The sequence below is a fragment of the Chlorocebus sabaeus genome, chromosome 4 (assembly GCF_047675955.1).
Source record: "Chlorocebus sabaeus isolate Y175 chromosome 4, mChlSab1.0.hap1, whole genome shotgun sequence".
Lineage (NCBI taxonomy): Eukaryota > Metazoa > Chordata > Mammalia > Primates > Cercopithecidae > Chlorocebus > Chlorocebus sabaeus.
In genome coordinates this window covers 17,210,312-17,233,382 of record NC_132907.1, presented here as the reverse complement: position 1 = coordinate 17,233,382, position 23,071 = coordinate 17,210,312, and the positions used below count along the sequence as shown (strand labels likewise).

At 39.7% G+C, this 23,071-nt stretch overlaps 1 protein-coding gene across 2 annotated transcripts in view; it reads left to right on the top strand.

The window, feature by feature from the left end:
* Nucleotides 1–23,071, top strand: part of CMYA5 (cardiomyopathy associated 5) — a 105,549-nt gene that overhangs the window by 54,062 nt on the left and 28,416 nt on the right. The window contains exons 3-9 of one of the 2 annotated variants that reach the window (XM_007976494.3): nucleotides 1,775–1,870; nucleotides 3,170–3,403; nucleotides 5,074–5,096; nucleotides 10,896–11,014; nucleotides 17,041–17,190; nucleotides 20,112–20,258; nucleotides 21,446–21,593. In XM_007976494.3, coding sequence (XP_007974685.3) covers nucleotides 1,775–1,870; nucleotides 3,170–3,403; nucleotides 5,074–5,096; nucleotides 10,896–11,014; nucleotides 17,041–17,190; nucleotides 20,112–20,258; nucleotides 21,446–21,593 — 917 coding nt within the window. Of the gene's footprint in view, nucleotides 1–1,774; nucleotides 1,871–3,169; nucleotides 3,404–5,073; nucleotides 5,097–10,895; nucleotides 11,015–17,040; nucleotides 17,191–20,111; nucleotides 20,259–21,445; nucleotides 21,594–23,071 lie in introns of those variants that run through there. The other variant, XR_012092740.1, reaches the window with a different exon arrangement.

Below are 23,071 nucleotides of genomic sequence, written 5' to 3'. Positions count from 1 at the left end.
GGTTGGTTGGCAATTCCTCCTCCTCCCTCCTCCTCCTCCTCCTCCCTCCTCCTCCCCCTCCCCTCCTCCTCTTCTTCTTCCTCCTCCTCTTCTTTTTCCTCCTCCTCCTCCTGCTCCTCTTCTTCTTCCTTTTTTCTTTTCTTCTTTGCCAGGGTCTTACTCTATTGCCCAGGCTGGAGTGCAACAGCGTGATCATCATAGCTCACTGAAGCCTCCTGGGCTCAAGCAATCCTCTTGCCTCAGCCTCCTGAGTAGCTGGTACTACAAACACATGACACCACATCCAGCTACTTTTAAAATTTTTAGTGGAGACAAGGTCTCTATGTTGCCCAGTCGGTCTCAAAGTCCTGGCTACCAGCAATCTTCCCACCTAGGCCTTCCAAAGTGCTGAGATTCCAGGCAGTAGCCACTGCAGCTGGCCAGTTGGCAACTTTTTAAAAATAAAAATCAATTTAAAAAATTGTAGCTTGAAAATTTTCTAGCATCTTAAGGGCAGGCATTTGTGCCTGTTCCAGGAGCTGATGGCTGCAGTTACAGATCACCCAAGTCCCTTGTGTCCCCTCCCGAGTCCATCCCCATCATGTGCTTATCTTTTGTCTGTTATTTATTTTCTTCATTCACTCACTCTCTTCCTGCATTCTCACTGTTAATTTATCTCCTCTTCTGTGTCAGGAACTGTGCTAATCATTGAGAATGAAAAAAAAAAAAAAAAAAGGAAGATGAACTTGTAGATTCCCAAAATCAATATAACGTTGTGAAAGCATAATGTTCTGAGAAACTAACCTTTTGGGAAGGAAATGGTGGGGTAGGAAGGGGAATGTTAGCAAAGGTGTCTAAAAGGTGAAGCTTGGGTGAGCTTTAAATGAGATAGAGTTCTTCTAGCAGTCAAGAGCAGGGACAACATTCTAGAGCCAAGGAATACCATATGAAGGTACACAGATGAGAAAGAGGGCAAGGACAAAATTCAGCTTGTGTGATTGGAGCCTGGGGGCTGTGGAGAAGAGGTAAGGGCCATAGAGGGAAGTAGAGACCAGATCCTGAAGAGCCCTCCATCAATGTTGTATCTCCATCAGTCTGTGGTAGTGAATCAGACAGCTGAAGCTCTGCTATTTTTTCTGCTTTGTTATTTTTTAAGTTTAGCAAGATTGACTGTTGCTAGGTTTATAACTACCGCTAAAGTGAGTACCATGCTCTCCTATCACCCCATACATTTTCTAGTTGGCAGTACCCCTTGAGTATTTTAACCCTTTGCGGGTCATTAGTGCTTTTAGGTCCCTGTAGTAGACAGTTTCTCTCAGTTGGTATGCTAGATTTCAGGCCTTGTGGCACTCTGATCACCTTCTCAGGCCATTGGTGTAAATGTCAAGAAACTACTCAGGTATATTGGACCAGTTTAGCAAAATGACTCCTCTCTCAGAACATACAAAAACCAAGGCCTTACTAGAGAGAACACATTCAAATCCATAGTTCATTAAAACAAGTATGTTTTGAGCTCATCAATTTACCAAGAAAGTCCTTTCTTTCACTTAAGAAGATATACTGTCTTTGTGTAGTTGTTTTGAGGTTTTCACTCAAAACCTCCTAATTGTTTATCATACAGAATTATCTATAGTCAGATGAGGCAGTAAAGAAAATTTAAGGATTGATTTGTTAGTGGATATAGTATAGTCAGTCTCTACCAAACATAGTAAATTTATAAGGAATTTAGAGCTCACTGGTTGAAGTTCTTTTCCTAAATGTCATATACTAAGGATATCTTAATTCTTTTCTTCAGGTTCAATTAGCAGAATTTCTAGAAAATTTACAAGAAAAATCCTTGAGGATTGAAGCCTTTGTTAGTGAGATAGAATCCTTTTTTAATACCATTGAGGTAAGTTAACACACCCATTTTACCTTAACCCGGCTTGTTCACAGTATCAGAAGTAAATGATTCTGAGGTGAAGGGATCTGACTTGGGGATTTTGTGCGTATGTGTTGTTTGCCATTGTTGGTTCAGTTCTATTCAAAGCGAGGATACTTAAAATCTCTCTGTGCATAATCAGTGAGACTCCTTTCTGCCTATGGATAAAAGATTTGCCCTTAACAACAAACATGCGTTTATTAGACACTTAAATAGGGCAAATGCTTTACATGCTTTACCTGACCGAATCCTCACAATTATATGAGATAGGTGTTATTATTATTGTTTCAATTTTATAGATAAGAAACCAAATCTTAGAGTACATTCCTCGTTTTCATGCCTCTCATTGGGTTAACTCTGCAGAAATGCTCTGAGTCACTGTCCAGTGTCCCATGCCCAGGGCCAATGAGTGCCTCTCATAGCACGACTATCTCTGATGAGTTCATGCTCTCCTAGCTGCTGGCTCCTGTCCCTTCTGCAGGAAAGAGAGGGACTAGCAATGCTCCATCCTTATACAGAGATGGCCCAGGCATCTTCACCAGTCAATCAGGACTGGCAGAGGGCCTGAGGCCACTGCAGAGGCTCCAGCACAGTTCCGCTACTCCTGGGGCCACTCCATGTCCTGGTTTGCTTGTGAGAGGTCTGCCAAATTCATGTTGTACATCAACTAGTACGTGCTAGTTGTTTCTGGTGTCCCCTTCCCCAGGTGTCCTTTTTAGAGAGTAAATTTTGGGTTCATCTTACTAGCCGCACTAGTGAGGATAGCCAGGCATCTGGGTGTGTCTGGACAGGCAACAAAGTTTCTCCCACTGTGGGATAATCTGCCATCTCACTGGAGAACATTTGGGGAGGTAGCCCCCTTTCCATATCTGGGCTGCTTTCTGCCTTGCACTGTGATTTTAGTGGAGTGATGCTTCTCTACCTCCTGAAAGCCAGGGATCCTCACTTACCGTGATGCCATTTTCAAGTTTCATCATGTGTGAGTACAGGTGGGCAAGACTTCCATACAAATATATATATATTTTGTATTATGGTAACTAAAACTTTCTTGATGATACTGTTATAGTAAATTCTATTGCTTTATTGCAAAGCTAATTGTGTGAAAGGGATTGGTAGGTTAAAAATTTGAACTGTGCATGTAATGTCTGATTCTCCGATCAGGATGCCAGAGGTCAATTCTTTAAAAGGTTGGTGTTTCCAAAAAAAAAAAAAAAAGCATGCATTTCTTGTTTCATTCAGAAGTGGGCTTTTTTGCATGTTTGTTTTCAGGAAAACTGTAGTAAAAATGAGAAAAGGCTAGAAGAACAGAATGAGGAAATGATGAAGAAGGTTTTAGCACAGTATGATGAGAAAGCCCAGAGCTTTGAGGAAGTGAAGAAGAAGAAGATGGAGTTCCTGCATGAGCAGATGGTCCACTTTCTGCAGAGCATGGACACTGCCAAGGACACCCTGGAGACCATCGTGAGAGAAGCAGAGGAGCTTGACGAGGCTGTCTTCCTGACTGTAAGTGCCAAGTAAAATGGGCTCAAACACCTTGCACCCACTCTGGCACATCTACTTTTAAAGCTTCATTTTTCACTATTCCTTAAGATTATTTATATCTCTGTGTGGGATTTATATAATTCTGGCATTTAAGCATTATTTGGGCATGCCTGATGCCTATAGAAAAGGCCCAGCAAACCCTGAAAGCCTCAATGCCCAGATCCAGCTGAAAGATACATGGAGACAGCCTGCAGCATCGTCATTCCATTGCGTCCCACTGGATTGATTGGCCACTGTCTAAGAGGGAGGGAAAGCAGCCTTGTCCCTGCCATGCTTTCCCTCTGAGGGCCAGCTGGCGGTCTCAGGCTGGCTCCTGGGGCTGTCCCCTTCACTCCCCAAGCTGAAGTGACCACTCATATGGACTGTTCCCCCTCTGACCTGGCCAAGGGGTTGGGAGTAACATTTGGGTGTGCAAAAGGATGACATAATGGGATACCCCTTTCAGGTAGTAAATATGTTGGTGTTTTTACAAGGGGTTTCTTGGGGACAGGATTTCTTATTTTCAAGCAGGTAACCTGTAGACATGGAAATTCCCTTGGGTGCTCCTCAAATTACACCATCAGAGACACCTCTGTGCTCCCTGCAATTCCCTAGAATATTCAGTGAGACGCTGGTTCTTCATGAGGCCAGGATTAAGCAGAAATAGTGGAGATGTTTCCCCTGAAGGCAGTTCCAAGCCTAATTGTCACATAGCGGGAAGCACAGCTCTTAGGATGACTGGAAATCTCCCTTTCAAAGTTCCCCATCCTCCCACCCTTTTGAAAAGTTTGGAGATACAGCAGAGCAAAATAGGACAATGTTAGCCTTTTGATTTGCCTCTGGGGACAGCTCTTGACAAGGCAAATTTGGGTGAAGTGGACATGGCCATTCTCAAAGAGAACTAAACTCATTACATTGTTTTGTGTGTAATTAAGGCAAAGCTTCTTATTCATAAATTGGGCACTGCTTGTGAAGCATAACGTTAATTAAGTGCTTTTTTTCCCTGAGAACCTTATCTTTGTTCAATAAGAATAAGAATAATTTACTTCTCTCTAGAAGAGCAAACTGTAAATAAAAAAAAAAAAAACAGATGGCATTTTTCCTACTTATATAAGTAATATTACTCATTTTATAAAATTGGAAAATATAGAAAAGCACACAGAAAATATCACTCAGATAAATACTGATTACATTTTTGATATCTATCCCTCATTGAATACATTTAAGTCATTTTTCCTGCTTTAGAGAATTCTGTTCTGGAAGCTAAGCCACTGGTTGATGAATAGAGAGAAGCAGAGCATAAGCAACTCATTGCCAGTCCCGCTGATCACAGAGACAGAGCCAACTGCAAATGAACCACCCTCCATCCCTGTCCTGACACTGCCCATCCCACCCACTCCCCCTCCCCCGCACCCTGCCTTCTGAGCACTTATGTCCTTGCTGCCCAGGCTGGGAGAAAAACAACCTCAGGGAAGCTGAGGGGTTACGATTTTCAAAAGTGGGTAATCTTAATGCTCCTGGTTGTTTTTTCTTTCTGTTGTTAATTAGCTTCTCTCTCTCTCTCTCTCTCTCTCTCTCTCTCTCTCTCTCTCTCTCTCTCTCTCTTTCTCTCTTCTTCTCCTCCTCCTCCTTCCTCTCTCTTTCTCCCTAAGTCGTTTGAGGAAATCAATGAAAGGTATATAAAACATGGTACAATGTAGTGGCAAATAGCATGACTGGATGCTTGCTTTTTAATATTTTGGTGCTTTATGGAAAATGAGCTGCCAATTAAAAAATATTTAGTGGGCTACAGTATTTTCACTTTTAGACACAGTGCTTTTAAAAGCTAAATGACAGCTTTGAAAGAAAACTGCATGTGCTTTAAATAACAATTATCATAATATAGATTTTTTAACTGCTTCTTCAAGATATATTCTGCATTTTCAGCCTAATGTAGGCCATCTTTCCTGTCACTGCATATAGAATATTTTGCAGATACTTAGATGCATTGGTTAAATATGAGTATTTGAAAGAATCATTCATTATCTGCCTTGAGTAATTTTATGATTTATGTAATTTTAATGGACTGTTCTATCATTTTCTCTTCAAAAGACAGTCACGCATTTCTCTTCTCTTTCCGCTCAGCTAACTTAAATGAATCTCCCTCTTTTGATTGTGTTTTGTTTTGTTGTTGTATTTAACACTTCATCTAAGAGAATTCTTCATTCTTTCCAAAAGCAAAACACTCAACAAGAAAACATGTTGTCTATAAAAACATGTGACATCAGATTTATGTTTATCTGTCGGAGCATCTCATACTGAAATTCTCCGACAGATCTGACACATTCTTCCTCCTGCCCCATAGCAAGACCTGAGGTCTTTCCTTCTGGTTTGAGCCTAATGTTTTCTCCTTTCAGTGTAATTTTAAATGTAAATTTCTAAATTGTAAATATCGTCTTCAGTTTACTTCCATCCCAATTCAAATTGTGATACAGCATAGAATAAAATCAGAAATTTGTATCTATAATGTATTATAATGTAAAAAAAGGATTTAGATTAGAAATATGATATTTTTAGGTAATTGAAATCACACAGATGAATCCTATTTACCTAAAACAAATTCTGTTCAACAGATTATTACCAGTTAGTTTTTGAAAATAATTTGTATACTAGGATTGACATTAATCAATAAGTGTTCTATAACAGTGGCTCTGTTATGAATAGAATTCCACAGGGAGCTTTTAAAATTGCTGATGCCTGAATCTTCTGAGATTCTGATTTAACTGCTCTGGGATATAGCTGAGCATTTTTAAGGCTTCCGAGATGATTCTAATGCACAGCCAGGGTTGAAAGTTCTGGTTTATACAATCTATCCTTTGTCCCAGTGGTTCCCCAAACTGGCTGTGCCTAAATCACCTGTGCAATTTGTTTAACCAAAGATCCTTGGGTCCCACCCCACATCCACTACATCAAAATTTCCAGAGTGAGACCAGGCATCTGCTTGTTACCAATTCCCACAGACGAGTCTAAGACACACCAGTCAGGTCTGGAAACTGATACCCAGGCCTTATTCTGAGTATCCAGTCTATCTTTTCTATCTATCTATCTATCTATCTATCTATCTATCTGTCTGTCTGTCTGTCTGTCTGTCTGTCTATCTATCTATCTATCTATCCATCCATCCATCCATATTTTTTTGAACCAGGGTCTCGCTCTGTTACCCGGGCTGGAGTGCAGTGGCACGATCTTGGCTCACTGCAACCTCCACCTCCCAGGTTCAAGCAATTCTCCCACCTCATCCTCCTGAGTAGCTGGGACCACAGGTGTACTCCACCGTCCCCTGCTAATTTTTTGTGTTTTTAGTACAGATGGGGTTTGTCGTGTTGCCCAGGCTGATCTTGAACTCCTCAGGCCAAGTGATCCGCCCACCTCCAGTTTCATTTATTTAAAAAAAAATTATATATTTTTTCTAAATATTATTGACATTTCTTTTTATCCAAAAAGTACATGGATTTACGGTGCCATTCCATCTATACCAGACAGTGTAAATGCATATTTGCTTACTTATATTTTATCTATTCACAGAAGTTATTGCTCAGTAAGAAAATTTGGTGAGTGAAAAGTTGCAAAAATGCAATAGAATGTTTTTACCTTTCTAACCATCAGAATATTGCAAATATAAATTGACATCCACTTAATAGTAAATACTGTTTCTTCGGCTTCGTGCTTAAATGTGTTCATCTGTGTGTCATTTTAATTAATTTCTATTTCATTGTCCAGTTGACAGTGAATTAATTTTTTGCTAAAGCTGCCTGTCACTTAAAGGAGAGTACACTTGGGCGAGCCATTATTTTCTGTAAAGAAAAAAGACAACAAAATTCTGGGATTTGGTGAAGAAAGGTGAACAATTAAAGAAAGCACTGTCAGACGTGCATGTACACATGCACACACTTGATGAAGCTGGACCCCATCACTAAAAAGGTTTCCATGTCCTCCAGAAAACTTCTGTCTCAAAGTCTTGATGTTATTGATGTTCCTTTCTATAAGAAGTGCTACTTATCTACAGTTGGCCCTTGAACAACACGAGTTTGGACTGTGTAGGTCCACTTATATATGAATCTTTTTCAATAAATATATTGGAAAAGTTTTTTGAGATTTGTGACAATTTGAAAAAAACTAAAAGATGAACTTCATAGCCCAGAAATGTTGAAAAATTAAGAAAATGTTAGGTGTGTCACAAGTACATGAAATATATGTAAATATTAGTCTATTTTATCATTTACTATCATAAAATTTACACAAATCTATTATAAAAATTAAAAACATCAACACTTACGCACACGAACACCACTGTCCATAGCACCATATGCAGTTGGGAAAAAATGTAAACAAACAGAAAGATACAGTATTAAATCATAACTGCATAAAATTAACTGTAGTAATACTGTACTACTCAAATAATTTCTACAGCTATACTACTACCATACTACTTTCATAATTTTGTAACCACCTCCTGTTGCTCTTGTAATGAGCTCAAGTGTTGTGAATCTCTGCTTAAAACACTGTGTCACGCCAATCATCTCCCCATGAGCAGTTCGTCTCTCCAGTAAACTGCATATTGCAGTAAAAAGTGATCTCCTAAGGTTCTTGTCTATTTTTTTTTTAACCATATTCAGTGCAATACCATAAACCTTGAATAACACCATGATACCCATAGGAAATGGCACTAGTGATCCTGGATGTCCTCCCAGGAAACAGAGAAAAGTCATGACATTACAAGAAGAAGTTGAATTGTTTGATCTTTTCAGTAGATTGAGGTCTGTGGCCACCTTTGCCTTCCATTCCAGGTGATTCATCTTGTAAAGAGATGATGTAAACTTAAGGTATTCATAAATACAGAATAGTACTGTAGGTGTATTTTCTCTTCCTTATGATTTTCTGAAGAACTCTTTTCTCTAGTTTATGTGATTTTAAGAATATAGTATATAATACATATACAAAATATGTGTTAATCAACTCTTGAGGTTATTGGTAAGGCTTATTGATAAGGCTTCCAGTCAACAGTAGGCTGTTAGTAGTTAAGTTTTTGGGGAGGCAGACGGCACACATGGATTTTCAATTGTGCAGAGAGTCACAATTGACGAGCCCAAACCCCGTCTTGCTCAAGAGTCAGCTGTAGTTTATTTTACCTTGCCACTTTTTCTCCCTCCTTTCACATTATATCTCTAAAGGCAGTGCTTGTATATTAAATGATTTTTCTCAACACTAAAAATGCTTACATTAAGGAATGCTGTCAAGCATATTTAGACTCAACATTTGCATATCTTGAAAAAACACATTTGCTTAGAAAATGCTATTCTGTTGAGGGGATTCATTTTTTTCTCCGTTTTGCTCTTTTGTGTTATGATAATGAAAAGGAGTTGCAACCATTGTAAAACCTGCTTCTAAAAGGATGCCTGCTTGCCTTTTCATATGCTGATGTTAAACTGGAATAGGTCAGTGCATAAGGGAAAACTCAAACATTTTGCTCGTGGTACCTACAATCAGAGCTTTTGTGCTACGAAATGTCCTACATTAATACACATCAGTGATGTGTATTTTTAGAGGGCTTAGTGCATGTATGGGGCACCATTTTTGTTCATTCTGAGCCTATCATTTCCACCCTCTCCATCTCCACAGCCTTAATTTAGGCTGGTGCTGTCTTCCCTCATCTAGACCCTGTGGGGTTCTCCCACCTGACCTCAGACCTGTCTCCTCTGCTTGCACTGATCCTTCCTTAGACACTTGCCAAGACAGTCGTCTAAATTTCCCTTTTATAACAATTTTGTGGCTCTCCCTGCCTTAAAAGACAAAATTGAACTCTCAGTGGGTATGAAAGGCTCTTCATAGTCAAGCCACAAAGCACTTTGCTGTTTCATCCCCAATCGTCTGTGTTTCTCAATTCTCATGGTGCCCTCTGGCCCTCGAACGTGCTGTACTTGGCCACATCTCCATGCCTGGGTTCATGCCCTTCTTCTGTCTGCAACGCCCTTACTTATTCTCTCTTCTGCCTAGGAAACTCCCACTCATTAAGACCCAGCCCAAATTTTACCTCCTCTTTGAAGCCCCTCTGGAACCACCTTCCCTAAATCAAATGATAGTGAATTTTATTGTTTCTGACAGTAGTAAGTGTAGAAGTCACTCTAAGTATTCAGTTTTGTTTTATAATATTTTTCCTTCATGCTGACCATAAATCCACCATCACTGAGATCCTGATATCCTCGCCCACGCAAAACTATTGGCCTCTTATTTATTCAAAATGTGCTTATTAAATGCCCACTATGTGCCAAGTAATGCATTAGAATACAGTAGGGAACAAAACAAAGTCCTTTCCCGCATATAAATGCTATTCTGGTGAAGCAGACAGACAAAAACCGAAGAGGCTGTGGTAAGTCTGGGGAAGTAAAACAAAGCCTAGCGAAGAATGAAGGGGGCAGGCAAGGCTGTATTAGTAGCGTACTCTCTGAGGAGCTGACATTTGAACAGAGATCTAAATTAAGTCAAGGAAGGAGCTGAGCAAGTGTCTGGGAGAACAAAGTTCCAACAGCAAGTGCAGTGGGTCTGCTGGGAAAACCAAGATGTCCATGGAAATGAAGCCGACGCAGTTCCTTGCAGCCGACTGAGTTGCTGGAAGAGAATTCCAGTCCTGTGTGAGAGAGGTGAACAGAGGAGAGCTGCTAATCTACTTGGAGGCCTCTCATGCTAAAAATAAATTCTTTTGCAAACTCTCTGTTTCCTCTTTCCCCTTCAGAGTTAACCTTTTTGTCGCTGTTTATTTAAATCCACATTTCATCTGGATACAAATACTCAGACTTAGCATCAGTTGGCATTCCAACTAATGAGGGTGTTGAGTCTATAAAGCTGTTGATTTAGAAACTGTGGCTTCTTTAGTCTTTTATGAATGGTAGGCTTTATCCTCTCTCATTGCTGTTTCCCCAATACCTAGCACAATGCCTGGGACATAGTAGGTAAACATGTTTTGAATGAAAAAATGATTAGAAGCTTAATATTGAGGTTTGAGAACAAAGACATCTACAGTGTATAAGTTTCTGGATATGCTCTTAGCATTTTTATCCTTTGAAACCTCAGTGGGTATGAAAAGCTTTAGATATAAATCCTTTCCCTTTAGGAAATAAAGAAAACAATCACTAAAATGAAGTAATTTTTAGGACCAACTTTATAGGTAAAACACTTAAGACTGTATTGCTTGATAGAATCTTTTCTAACTAGAGGATATAGGAATGAAATTTCCAATATTACCAGTTGCCTAAGAATAGATTTTAGACATGTATTTCAAGACTTTAAAGCTTTAAATCCTTTTTTGGATAGAGTGAGAGGCCCTGCCTTATGCAAACCACCACTACCAACACCGGCTTCATTTTGAACAACTGTTTTTCACTTTCATTCTGTATGTTAATAATTTTGTGACTTATGTAGAGCTCTATTCCCCTGATAGATTGCTTTCTGCAATGGAGAGCACTGCTTCTTTAGAGAAAATGCCTGCTGCGTTTTCCCTTTTTGAACATTATGATGACGGCTCGGCAAGAAGTGACCAGATGTTAAAACAAGTGGCTGGTAAGCATTTTAATATATTAATTACCTAGATGAAATATGGCAGTTTTTCTTGTTTGTTTTGTGTGTAATGATATGTACCAAAGAGTTTGCATGCAAAGACATGTAACTGGAAAAACAAAAGTATTAGTCGTAAAATGTTACAGCTAGACTCTGAAATTGAGCATGAGACGAGCATCTCATTTCTGTGCATTTCCATCTGAAGCTTTATGACTTGCTTGGGGATTGAGGAGGTGGAAGGAGCCATGGAACCAAAGGGTCTCCTCTTTTTTTTTTTTTTTTTTTAATTTAAAAATAGGATTTCTCTCCCTCTCTTCTTGAGAGTTGTTCGCCTCATACCAGCAGCCAGGTATAGAAGAAAAAGAAGTCAAATGTTTTTCTATGTGTCAAACAGATTTCTCTTTATGAGTGGTTTTCCCCTTTTCAATTCAGTTCTTTTCCCCTTTTTTCAAACTAAACAGATGAGCTTAGAGAACTATCAGCTCAGCACCATGGTCTGTAGCCAGGAGCCTCCCACTCAGCTGTCAGAAGCATCCTGCCAGCTCTTCACAATATTTTTTAATGTGCTATTTTAACAAACAGGACAATGAAACTTATTTAGATTTTTCAAAGCTGCCATGTTTCATTGAAATTACCAAGTTTTTCTTACTGTACAACGTGCTCAGATGTCCTCCTTAAAAGATGCTATCGTCTTCCAAAATCACCTCAAAGATTACAGCCATTCGGGAGGCTGAGGCGGGAGGATCACTTGAGTCTAGGGGTTCGAATCCAGCCTGGGCAACATAGTAAGATCCCCATTTCTTAAAAAAAAACAAAAACAAAAACAAAAAACCCCAAAAAAAAAAACAAAAACGATGGCTGTTGTGTTTAAATTGATGATTAACTTTCATTCCTGTATCAAGAGTTTTAGTTCAGTAACTACTAAAAAGGCTACTGTATGTCTAAAAGACAGAAACAACACAACACCACACAACACACAAAAACCCAAAACTCCACCAGCCCTTTATAAAATTAAAAACTCGATCATTGATCTTAATGGATTTTCTCTAGAAATGTCTCAAAACAAAGTGTTTTCTTGTAATGTCTTTAAGAGGGATCAGACTAGGGCAGTGATTGCAAACTAAGGATGTTTGATTAACAGAGCTGGTCTTTTGCTTTTAAGGGATTCATTATATGCCATTGTTCATTTAGGAAGATATGCTTTTCAATACTTAATGGGCGTTGAGAGGACATTTAATATACTTTAGCGGTCACAGAGTTAAAATGTCACAAAGTGTTAACAATTAACTCAGCAAGTACAAGTGGCAGTCCCTGTGGTTCGAAGCCTTTTATGGAGAGACTGATCTCAGAGCCATAAATGTTACTTTGTGCATCTGTTTCACAAAATTGGAGCCCAGGGTGTTGACTTGCTGCTAAATAGTTTTTGTTCATTTTGTGACACCTCTCGGAAGTCCTCACCTATTACCTGAAAAGTTGATCTGATGACCCCCTACCTAAACTAAGCAGATGTAATGAGAAAAGGATGTGAGTTTTCCAATGAGAAGTAGCAGCCCATCCGATTTATTCCATGCTTACACAATGGCTGGCATTGTGGGAACCGTTAAGCATATCAAATCATCTAATCTCACCACAACCCAAGGAGGTAGCTTTTGTTATTCCCATTTGACAGGTGAAGAAAGGTGAGGAAAGAGAGGAATAGAAAAATGTTCTATTTTCAAGACAACACAACCGGTTGGGGTGTGTGTGGCGGGGGAGTTTGGCTTCAGTCTGCCCCACAGTGAAAAGGCAGAGTGCTGCTGAGAAAGGTGAGAAACAGATAGTGGATAAACAAACATGAATCTAGGCTTCCTGGATGCTAGCACCTGGGGATTTTTTTTTAATTGCGGTAAAATACACATAACTTAAAATTTACCATCTTGCCCATTTTTAATTGTACAGTTTAGTGGCATTAAGGACATTCACACTGTGTTACAACCATCACTGCCATCCTCTCCAGGACTCTTCATCTTGCAAAACAGAAGCTCTATATCCATTAAACACTAACTCTCCATATTCTCCCCTTCCCCTGCCTCCTGGCAGCCACCATTTTACTTTCTGTTTCTGTGAATTTGATTATTGTAAGTACCTCATCTAAGTGGAATCATATGATATTTCTCTTTTTGTGACGGCTTTAGCTTAGAGTAATATCCTCAAGGCTTACCCTGTTGTAATGTGTGAAACTTTTCCTCCTCTTTAAGGCTGACTTATATTCCATTGTTATGTACACACAGCGTTTACATTATCTATTCATCCATTGGTGGATACTTGGGTTGCTTCCACTTTTTGGCTATTGTGAATAATACTGTTCTACTGAGGACGTTCCAAAGGCCAGGTTGAGTGGAAATCTGTATCTGGCGACAGATTCCGAAGTCCCGTTTGGTTAATGCTTAACTCCCCAAATGTGGCGGCTCTTTTTGGGCACATTTCATCAGGCAGAGGAGTGATTCTTCTACCCAATTCCTTAGCCTCTTATAATGAAGCCCTAAACTTTCATTTTGGTATTTTTTGGTATCATACCTTTTTTTTTTTTTCCAGACAGAGTCTCACTCTATCGCCCAGGCTGAAGTGCAGTGGCACCATCTCGGCTCACTGCAACCTCCGCCTCCCAGGTTCAAGCCATTCTTATGCCTCAGCCTCCCCAGTACCTGGGATTACAGGCACGCATCACCATGCCCAGCTAATTGTTGTATTTTTAGTAGACATGGGGTTTTGCTCCATTGGCCAGGTTGGTCTTCTACCTCTGACCTCAAGTGATCTGCCCTGCTCGGCCTCCCAAAGTGCTGGGATTACAGGCGTGAGCCACCGCGCCTGGCCGGCATCGCACTTATTCAAGTTTATTACTGTGAAAGTGTAGACATAGTTGCTAAACTCCGGGTCTCTGATGTTGTTCTACCACATAAGAATTGTAAATTCAGCCATTATTATTAGATTATATCTATGGAATATTCTTATTCCCTTTTCATTTTAGAATTCTTTGAAAAGTAAAAATATTTCCTGTTTCTGAAAAAAGGTGTTTTAGCTTTAATGCTTTTGGGGGAAGGAGCACATTAAAACAAAATTTCTAACTTACATACTTTACTTTTTCCTTAAAATTAGGTGATTTTCTTGGATCAATTAATCAGTTTTTAAGTTTGTTAATTTACCCGAGAAAGAGAGAGAGAAATGTGAAAGATGTTTTCATTTTTAAAAAGCAGATACAGCTCCATGTGTAATTCATAGGTTAAAAGGGGGAGCATTTTCATTGTTCACGCCTCAAGTAATTCTGAAATATTGCTTCAAAGATGATCGACAATCGTTGAAACATTCCACTTGGTCCTTTTATAGACCTGGGGAACATGAAAATTTACTGAACTACATTGATCTGGACAGACTCATTTAGAATGTGACATCCATTTCCTGCTGGGAAGACAAGCAATAAATTCCAAGACAGTGTGAGGGTCTCTGACCTGTGATCAGTCCCTGGGGAGGCGCTCTCACCAGCGACCTCTGCCTTAGCATGCAGTTCGCTCCACAGGTCTTACCTCTGTGGCCTCTGTGGCTTTCCAGATGGTGGGTCCCTCGTTCAGCCCTCATCTTCAGGAGCTTTCTGCCTTGCCCCTCTGTTTCCTGTGCTCCTGCCAAGGCCCATTTGCTTTCTGAATGTTAGCGCTGGTTACCTGTCAGTCACTTTGCTAAGCACTTGATAGATATTATTTGCTTCTTATAATGCTCCTGGGAGGTAATGCTATTATTATTGTTTTCTCATTTTAAAGAAGGGGAAACTGAGGCTAAGGTAACAGAGGGGGCGGATCTGGTGTTTGACCTTGGGCCAGCCACTCTGCACTGAACTTGACCCTTCTCCTCTTCTGCTTCTCGTTTTTCACAACTGTGTTTTTCAGCTCTTTATTGCTATTACATCTTCTCAGTTTGTCTCTTTTTGTTACATTCTTTAGAACCATTTATGTTTTTCTCATTTTTACCTTCTTGCTGAACTGACCTTTAGTTTTCTTTTCCTTTGGAGTCCACTTTTAATAAAGTAATCTCATAAAATTTGGCCCATGTTATTAATATTTCAGTAAACTTATCTCTCAGGAAATTGTTGACTGGAAAAAAATAACCACAAAAAATAAATGTAAAAACATGCTATTGGGCTGGGCGCGGCAGCTCATGCCTGTAATCCTAGCACTTTGGGAGGCCAAGGCAAGCGGATCACCTGAGGTCAAGGAGTTCGAGACCAGCCTGGCCAACACAGTGAAACCCTGTCTCTACTAAAAATACAAAAAAAAATGAGCTGGGCGTGGTGGTGGGCTCCTGTAATCCCAGCTACCAGGGAGGCTGGGGCAGGAGAATTGCTTGAACCTGGGAGGTGGAGGTTGCAGTGAGCCAAGATCACACCACTGTACTCTAGCCTGGGCGACAGAGCAAGACTCCACTTCAAAAAAAAAAAAAAAAAAAAAAGCATGCTATCTTTTCAACTATGGGAATGATCTTTTTCTCTAATTTGTAAAATATATTCAAAGATTTTGTGTCTTAAGTTTTGGGGGAGAATTGCATAGAAGCTTGATTTATGGCGTTGCATATACCATTAATGTTTGTACGCATAATCATGAACTTTACAAGTTTCTAGGAACATTCAAGGATTTTGTTGTCAGTAAAATTCAGAACAACAGAGTTATACTAGATGTCTAAAATGTATGCTGAATCAGTAGGCTACTTTTTCTGTAGTTTTTATATTTTGTTTAATTTTTTAAAAGTTTTTAATAATTTAAAAATTTTTAATAATTTAAAAATTGATAGGCATAGCCATATTGGAAAGACAAAATGGGATGGTCGTTTCAGAAAGTGTATTTTGATATTTTATTTTTGCAAGTATTTTTCAGGCTAGAAGACATACCAATGATATCTTAAAAGGGTTTCATTTGCCTCTGTTATGAATATAGAATCTATATTGATACAGAATGATACAACCTTGGTCATCTAGCAAAGCATGTGTTTTGTGTTGAAGGATAAGCAAGTCAGTTGTTGCCTCCTCTAACCTACATGAGTGTATTGCTCCAACTATAGGACTATAGAAGAGTATTCTCAAGTGATCCCATTTTATAATACATTTTTGTTTATTTCTGTGTGTATCATATATATGCACATGTACAAAAGCATAGAAAACATTGCAGAGGGACATACATTCAACTGCAACAGTAATTACATCTGAAGAATATGGCTGCCACGGTGGCTCATGCCTGTAATCCCAGCACTTTGGGAGGCTGAGGTGGGTGGAATCCTTGAGGCCAGGAGTTCAAGAACAGCCTGACCAACATAGTGAAACCCCACCTCTACTAAAAATACAAAAATTAGCCAGGTGTGATGGTGCGTGCCTGTAATCCCAGCTACTCAGGAGACTGAGGCAGGAGAATTGCTTGAACCCGGGAGGCGGAGGTCGCAGTGAGCTGAGATTGCGCCACCACACTCCAGCCTGGGTGATAGAGCAAGACTCCATCTCAAAAAAAAAAAAAAAAAAAAAAAAAAAACTGGCCAGGTGCAGTGACTCACAACTGTAATCCCAACACTTTGGGAGGCCGAGGTGGGCAGTTCACCTGAGGTCAGAAGTTCGAGACCATCCTGACCAAGATGGTTAAACCCCGTCTCTACTAAAAATACAAAAATTAGCCAGGCATGGTGACGGGCACCTGTAATCCCAGCAACTTGGGAGGCTGAGGCAGGAGAATCACTTGAACCTGGGAGGCAAAGGTTGTAGTGAGCTGAGATCGCGCCACTGCACTCCAGCCTGGATAACAGAGTGAGACTCTGTCTTAAAAATAAATAAATAAATAAATAAAATTTAAAAATGAAAAAATATAATTGGGGTTGGGAGTTTGGGGGAACAAGGAAGCCCTTCTACTTTTATACCGTATATTTCTATATTGTTTGAATTTTTTTCAACAAGCATAAGTAACGTTTGCCCAACAAATTAATAAAAACAGCATTAGTTACAATAAATCTTGTTTATATTCCAGTTCCACAGCCTCCTAGATTAGAACCTCAGGAACCAAATTCTGCCACCAGCACAACGATTGCAGTTTATTGGAGCATGAACAAGGATGATGTCGTTGATTCATTTCAGGTTTACTGCATGGAGGAGCCACAAGATGACCAAGAAGTAAATGGTAGGATTGCTAACACAAATACAAATGCATATGCATATTCAGGCATCTTCATGTGAAGTATTTAAACATATACCTGTATTATGACTCTTCCCACAAAGCATTTATAGCCGCTTACAAAACAACAACAAAACCCCAACAACCATATAATGAAATAATAACTACAGAAGCAAAATTTGGGAATCAAGGTCAAGGAAAACAAAATGGCATACATATTATAATAGTCAACACGAATATTGTAATTGAGATTCACATTTGGCTTTGAGCTCTCAGAATAACAGGCGCAATGAAGTGGTTCTTATTTTCAGAAAGGAGGTAACATACCAGAGTTTCAAGGAAAATAAAGTTTTAATCAGTACAAAAGCCCGAAAGACAAGTGTCACGTGTTCCACTTTTACGGAAGAAGCCATAGAGAGGACAGTGTGATCCACAATGGTCTGAATGCAAATGAAGCATGAGATGTCATGGGTGGCAGTTTCTCAGGTCTGTCTTTGCTAAAAGCCACCAACAAGCCGCAAGGTTCATTCAGTGTTCACAGTTCCCAAGGCATGGGCCTAGGTATGGTGGAGTCTTCCTGTGTCCCAAATTAATGTGTAGATAGAAATGAAAGTGCTTAGTAGGGTGAATGGATGGTATGTCTTACAGCTGAGCCTCTGTAAGTATCTCTCGGCTCAGAAGGACTTCTCATAAGCCCTGGAAGCCAGGCAGTTTGAGGTGGTGCTTCCTGATGAATCAGAGCTGGGAGTGCTGCCGTTCTGTGTTGCTTGTTGAAGACAGACCCACATACTATGGAAACTAGATAAGCATGTGGCAGGCTTGGCGTCCTAACTCAGGCGCCCAATTTGTAATCAGGAATGAATGGTAATATATTATACTATTACTAATATTTAAGTCTTTTGAAATGTCATGTGATAATTAATTTAGAAAAAAGTTTAAAAAAGCAATTATAGGCACGCTGTAAAGTTGGCTAAATCTACATCTGTAATGTAATGACTTCTATTTTATTAACCTATTTCCACATGCCTGTTACAGCACAACCAAGTAAATGATACTATCCCTGTTTGCAAGTGAGAAAACTGATGCGAGGTTAAGTAGTTTGCTCAAGGTCTTTCAACTTGTACATGACAGGGGCAGGCGTCGAACACACATCTTTCACGCTCTGAAGTTTATTCTTTTGTTTGTTTGTCTCTGTGTGTGTTTTTTTACACCATACTTCATCTCCATCTATTTCTAGCTGCTTTCTGAAACACCATGGCTCTCCGAGACCCTTCTTATCAAATAGCTATTGCTTGGAGTACTTTTTTTTTTTAGTGGGTTTCATCCCCACCCCCACCCAAAATACTTCCCTATCCTGTGTCTCATTGCTTCTGTGCCCTGAACTGTGTTAATAACAGTTAGCTAATCTGATAATCTAGTCTGTGATACTGCGCCATGTTTAGTAGGGTCTCTAGTCACATATGTTATGTGCACTGTTAAAGGGAGTGCTAGGGTAATAGGATGTATTAGTTCATGCTCACACTGCTATAAAGACATACCTAGGACTGGGCAATTTATGAAGAAGAGGTTTAATTGGCTCACAGTTCCACAAGGTGTACAGGAAGCATGGCAGGGGAGGCCTTAGGAAACTTAGAATCATGGCAGAAGGTGAAGGGGAAACAAGCACATCTTCCCATGGCTGGCAGGGAAGAGAGAGAGAATAAAGCAGGAGGTGCTACACACTTTCAGACAACCAGATCTCTTGAGAACTCATTTATGAGAAGAGCAAGGGAAAAGTCCACCCCCATGATTCAATCACCTCCCACCAGGCTCTTCCTCCAATACTGGGAATTACAATTCAACATGAGATCTGGGTGGGGACACAGAACCAAACCATATCATGGGACCTTGCCTAAAAGAATGATTCCAGTGAAAACGCAGACACAGATTCTGTGATATGGGGGAAATATTCTTCAGTGTACAAGTCCTTATGACATTCTTTAAACTGAACTTTCTGTCCAGAAAGTACAGCTCATTGGAAAGGAGAGAGGCAGTTGAGAGACCTGCTAAGTTGAAGAGCTCCCGATTTTCTTCTAAAGAAACAGTCTGGGTTCTTAAGTGGAAAAGTTTTGAAGATGTGACATTCAAGAGTAATAAGAGGGGGATAACTGAAATTACCATAAGCAAAATTTACACAGAAAACCATATGTTTTAAAGGAGATAAAATTTCAGTAAGAATAATCAAATTGGCCCAAATTGGTAGGTTTGTTCAGAATGATATTGAATAATGTTTATTATTAAAATATTCAAAGTAAAATAATTTTTAAAATTTTAGAAGAAAAATGTCTTAATTGGACAAAGTTACTTCTTAGAGTAGCTTATGACCTATCAAAGTTATTTAAGTATTTCTATAAATCGTGGAAATCTCTAGTGGAAAGAATTCTGGAATTCATGAGAAGGAACCAGGATTTGAAACCTTGAAGGTCATACTGAATACCAAAATAGTTTACTAATCTGTAAAGATGTTTAAAAACCATGAAGTTGTCCTTTTTTTAGGACACACTTTTCTGAAATATTGGCAGTGATTCTTAAGTTTTTCTTGAGAATGTGTTACTGAGATTTAAGCTAACATATACTTTATGTAATTTTAATATTCGCTACTGAAATAAGTTACTTTAATTGTGGTATATGAAGCTCAGAATCTTACTAATATGCTCTTATTTTCTGATAAGTGTTAACAAGTAGTACTATGTCATCCTAAGTATCTCTTTTCAGAATGCTGTTGCTTTCATATGTATTCTAAGGAGCTGATTTTCACATAATGGTATCTGTAAGGTTATCAGTTTGAGTTTTCCACTGAAAGAAAATCATAGATGACTTTTTCCAATAACTATAACTTTTAATTAACTTTGGAAGACATCTTAGATTTTAACTGTGTCTTATGCTAGAGTTGGTAGAAGAATACAGACTGACAGTGAAAGAAAGCTACTGCATTTTTGAAGATCTGGAACCTGACCGATGCTATCAAGTGTGGGTGATGGCTGTGAACTTCACTGGATGTAGCCTGCCCAGTGAAAGGGCAATCTTTAGGACAGGTAAGGAGATGGATGCTAAGGGTGCTAGCATAAGTGTTAACACTTATGGATGCTAAGGATGTCAGATGACAAAGCTCAATTCTTCACGGACTCTTGAGATCAGCCAGTAAATGTTTATTAAGCACCTATTGTGTGTTGAGTGTTGTGCCAAGTGCTGGTTATACAATGATGAATAAGACTGGGGTCCTGTTCTCAAGAAGCTCATGCTCAGGTGGGGAGATGGAAAAACAGAAGATCATAGAAAATGTGTGGTAAGGGCCATATCCAGATATACACAGATTATTATGAGAGCACTCCAGAGGGACACTCAAGTTGGCCTGGGGCAGGGGCAGGATCAGAACTGCTTCCTAGAACTGATGCCTGCAGCAAATGCTTTAAAGGATCAATAGGAAGTAATGTGTTAAAGGAGGATATTCCACTTGAAAAAGACATGAGCAGAGGCATCAAGGCAAGAAACAGTGTGGAGTGTGCAGAACACTCTAAGAAGTTTGGTATTATTTCTTAGACTTAAGCAAAGGAAAGACAAGATGAGAAAGGCTGACATAGAGAGGCCATGTTTGCAAATTAAGAGGCTTGGGCTGTGTATGGGTGCTGGGAACCCCCAAAAGGTTTTAAGCAGTGGTATTTAACTGTAAATGCTTTCTCAGGATGAAATCTTTTCACAGGGTATGAAGCCTAACCCAAGGCTGCATTGCCTTTAAGATAATGGCAACCTGCCTCAGGGGAAAAGATAGTTTACTCCTACCCTTTATCCTTTCCTCTTGCCTTTTAAAACAAGCCTTTATTGAGCGCTTACTGAGGACAAGATCGTCGCTTAAAACAAGCCTTTATTGAGCGCTTACTGAGGACAAGATCGTCGCTAACTTGTTTGTACTGGGACAGGGGAGAGAATCTTTATTTTGATTTGCTTGTATATGTATAAAGAAAGTCTGGTGGGATTTATAGGAAGCTACTATTAGGGGCTGTTTGGGGATGGGTGAGAACTGGGCAATGTGGAAGGCAGAGAAGGGAGAGAGACTTCACCATCTATATTTGATCCCTTTTGGGTTTTTAAAACAGAATTCATTTTCTGATTAAAAAAAAATTAAAAACAGAATCATGCTGAAGCCATGGAAGACCACGTGCTTCTCAGATCCCAGGAAACAAGCTGGCATTGCTCCATGACTGTCCTGACTCTCTTTCTGCAGCACCCTCCACCCCTGTGATCCGCGCTGAGGACTGTACTGTGTGTTGGAACACAGCCACTATCCGATGGCGGCCTACCACCCCAGAGGCCACGGAGACCTACACTCTGGAGTACTGCAGACAGCACTCTTCTGAGGGCGAGGGCCTCAGGTAAGGGGCCCTCTCCATGGGAGAGACTGCCCAGAGCCCAGGAACCAAGCCCCTGGCCCTAAACGACCCTCTGGCTTCTGCTCACCAAGGGAGAAATGTAGCCTAAAATCCTGCTGAGCTAATGAAGCCGCTGACTTGATTTGCAGCTCTATCATGGTTCATCAATGAACTCCAAGTTTGTAATAAAACACATGCTACAATGCAGAATAACTCCCTTGTAAGAAAAATGTATGTGAATTTTAATGATAGAACATTCTTTGAGGTATATTTAACTTCAGTCATTAGGCAGGATTTATGCATATTTTATGGGTTTTTTACTAGCTATATCAGAATCCGTACCACTAACTCAGGAAACTAATAGTGAGCTTGTGTATAATGTAAATCCGAATGTCTCCATGATATATTGGTAACATAAAGGAGCTAATTACATATATATTATCATGGAGACATACCTGCCTCTCCAAAAGCATGAAATATGTAAAGAGATTCTTCTAGGAAAAAAGAAATGTGACGCTCTCTCACTAAGATGCTGAAGCTGACATTCATCAATAAGCAGCTGTGCATCCATTAGGCATTTGGTAAATGTTAACTTATCTACCGAGGTGGTGTTTTCTTAGCCTCCTACCTCCTTGCTGTGGAGCAGCTTCATGTATCATGATGAATATTCAGATGATTCTTAATATTCATATTTTGATAGGTTTTTAGTTTTTCTTTGAAACCAGGTTTATTGAGATAAACTACTTTGTTAGGATATGGAACTTAGGAATAATGGTATGAAACTAGAGAGTTTTTTTTTTTTATTATTATACTTTAAGTTCTGGGATACATGTGCAGAACATGCAGGTTTGTTACATAGGTATACACGTGCCATGGTGGTTTGCTGCACCCACTAACCCATCATCTATATTAGGTATTTCTCCTCATTCTATCCCTCCCCTACCCCTCCACCCCACAAAAAGGCCCCAGTGTGTGATGTTCCCCTTCCTGTGTGCATGTGTTCTCATTGTTCAACTCCCACTTATGCGTGAGAACATGAGGTGTTTGGTTTTCTCTTCCTGTGTTAGTTTGCTGAGAATGATGGCTTCCAGCGTCATCTATGTCCCTGCAAATGACATGAAATCAATCCTTTTTTATGGCTGCATTGTATTCCATGGTGTATAAGTGCCACATTTTCTTTATCCAGCCTATCATTTGGGTTGGTTCCAAGTCTTTGCTATTGTGAATAGTGCTGCAATAAACATACGTGTGCATGTGTCTTTATAGTAGAATGATTTATAATCCTTTGGGTATATACCTAGTAATGGGATTGCTGAGTCAAATGGTATTTCTGGTTCTAGATCCTTGAGGAATTGCCACACTGTCTTCCACAATGGTTGAACTAATTTGCACCCCACTGACAGTGTAAAAGTGTTCCTGTTTCTCCACATCCTCTCCAGCATCTGTTGTTTCCTGACTTTTTAATGACTGCCATTCTAACT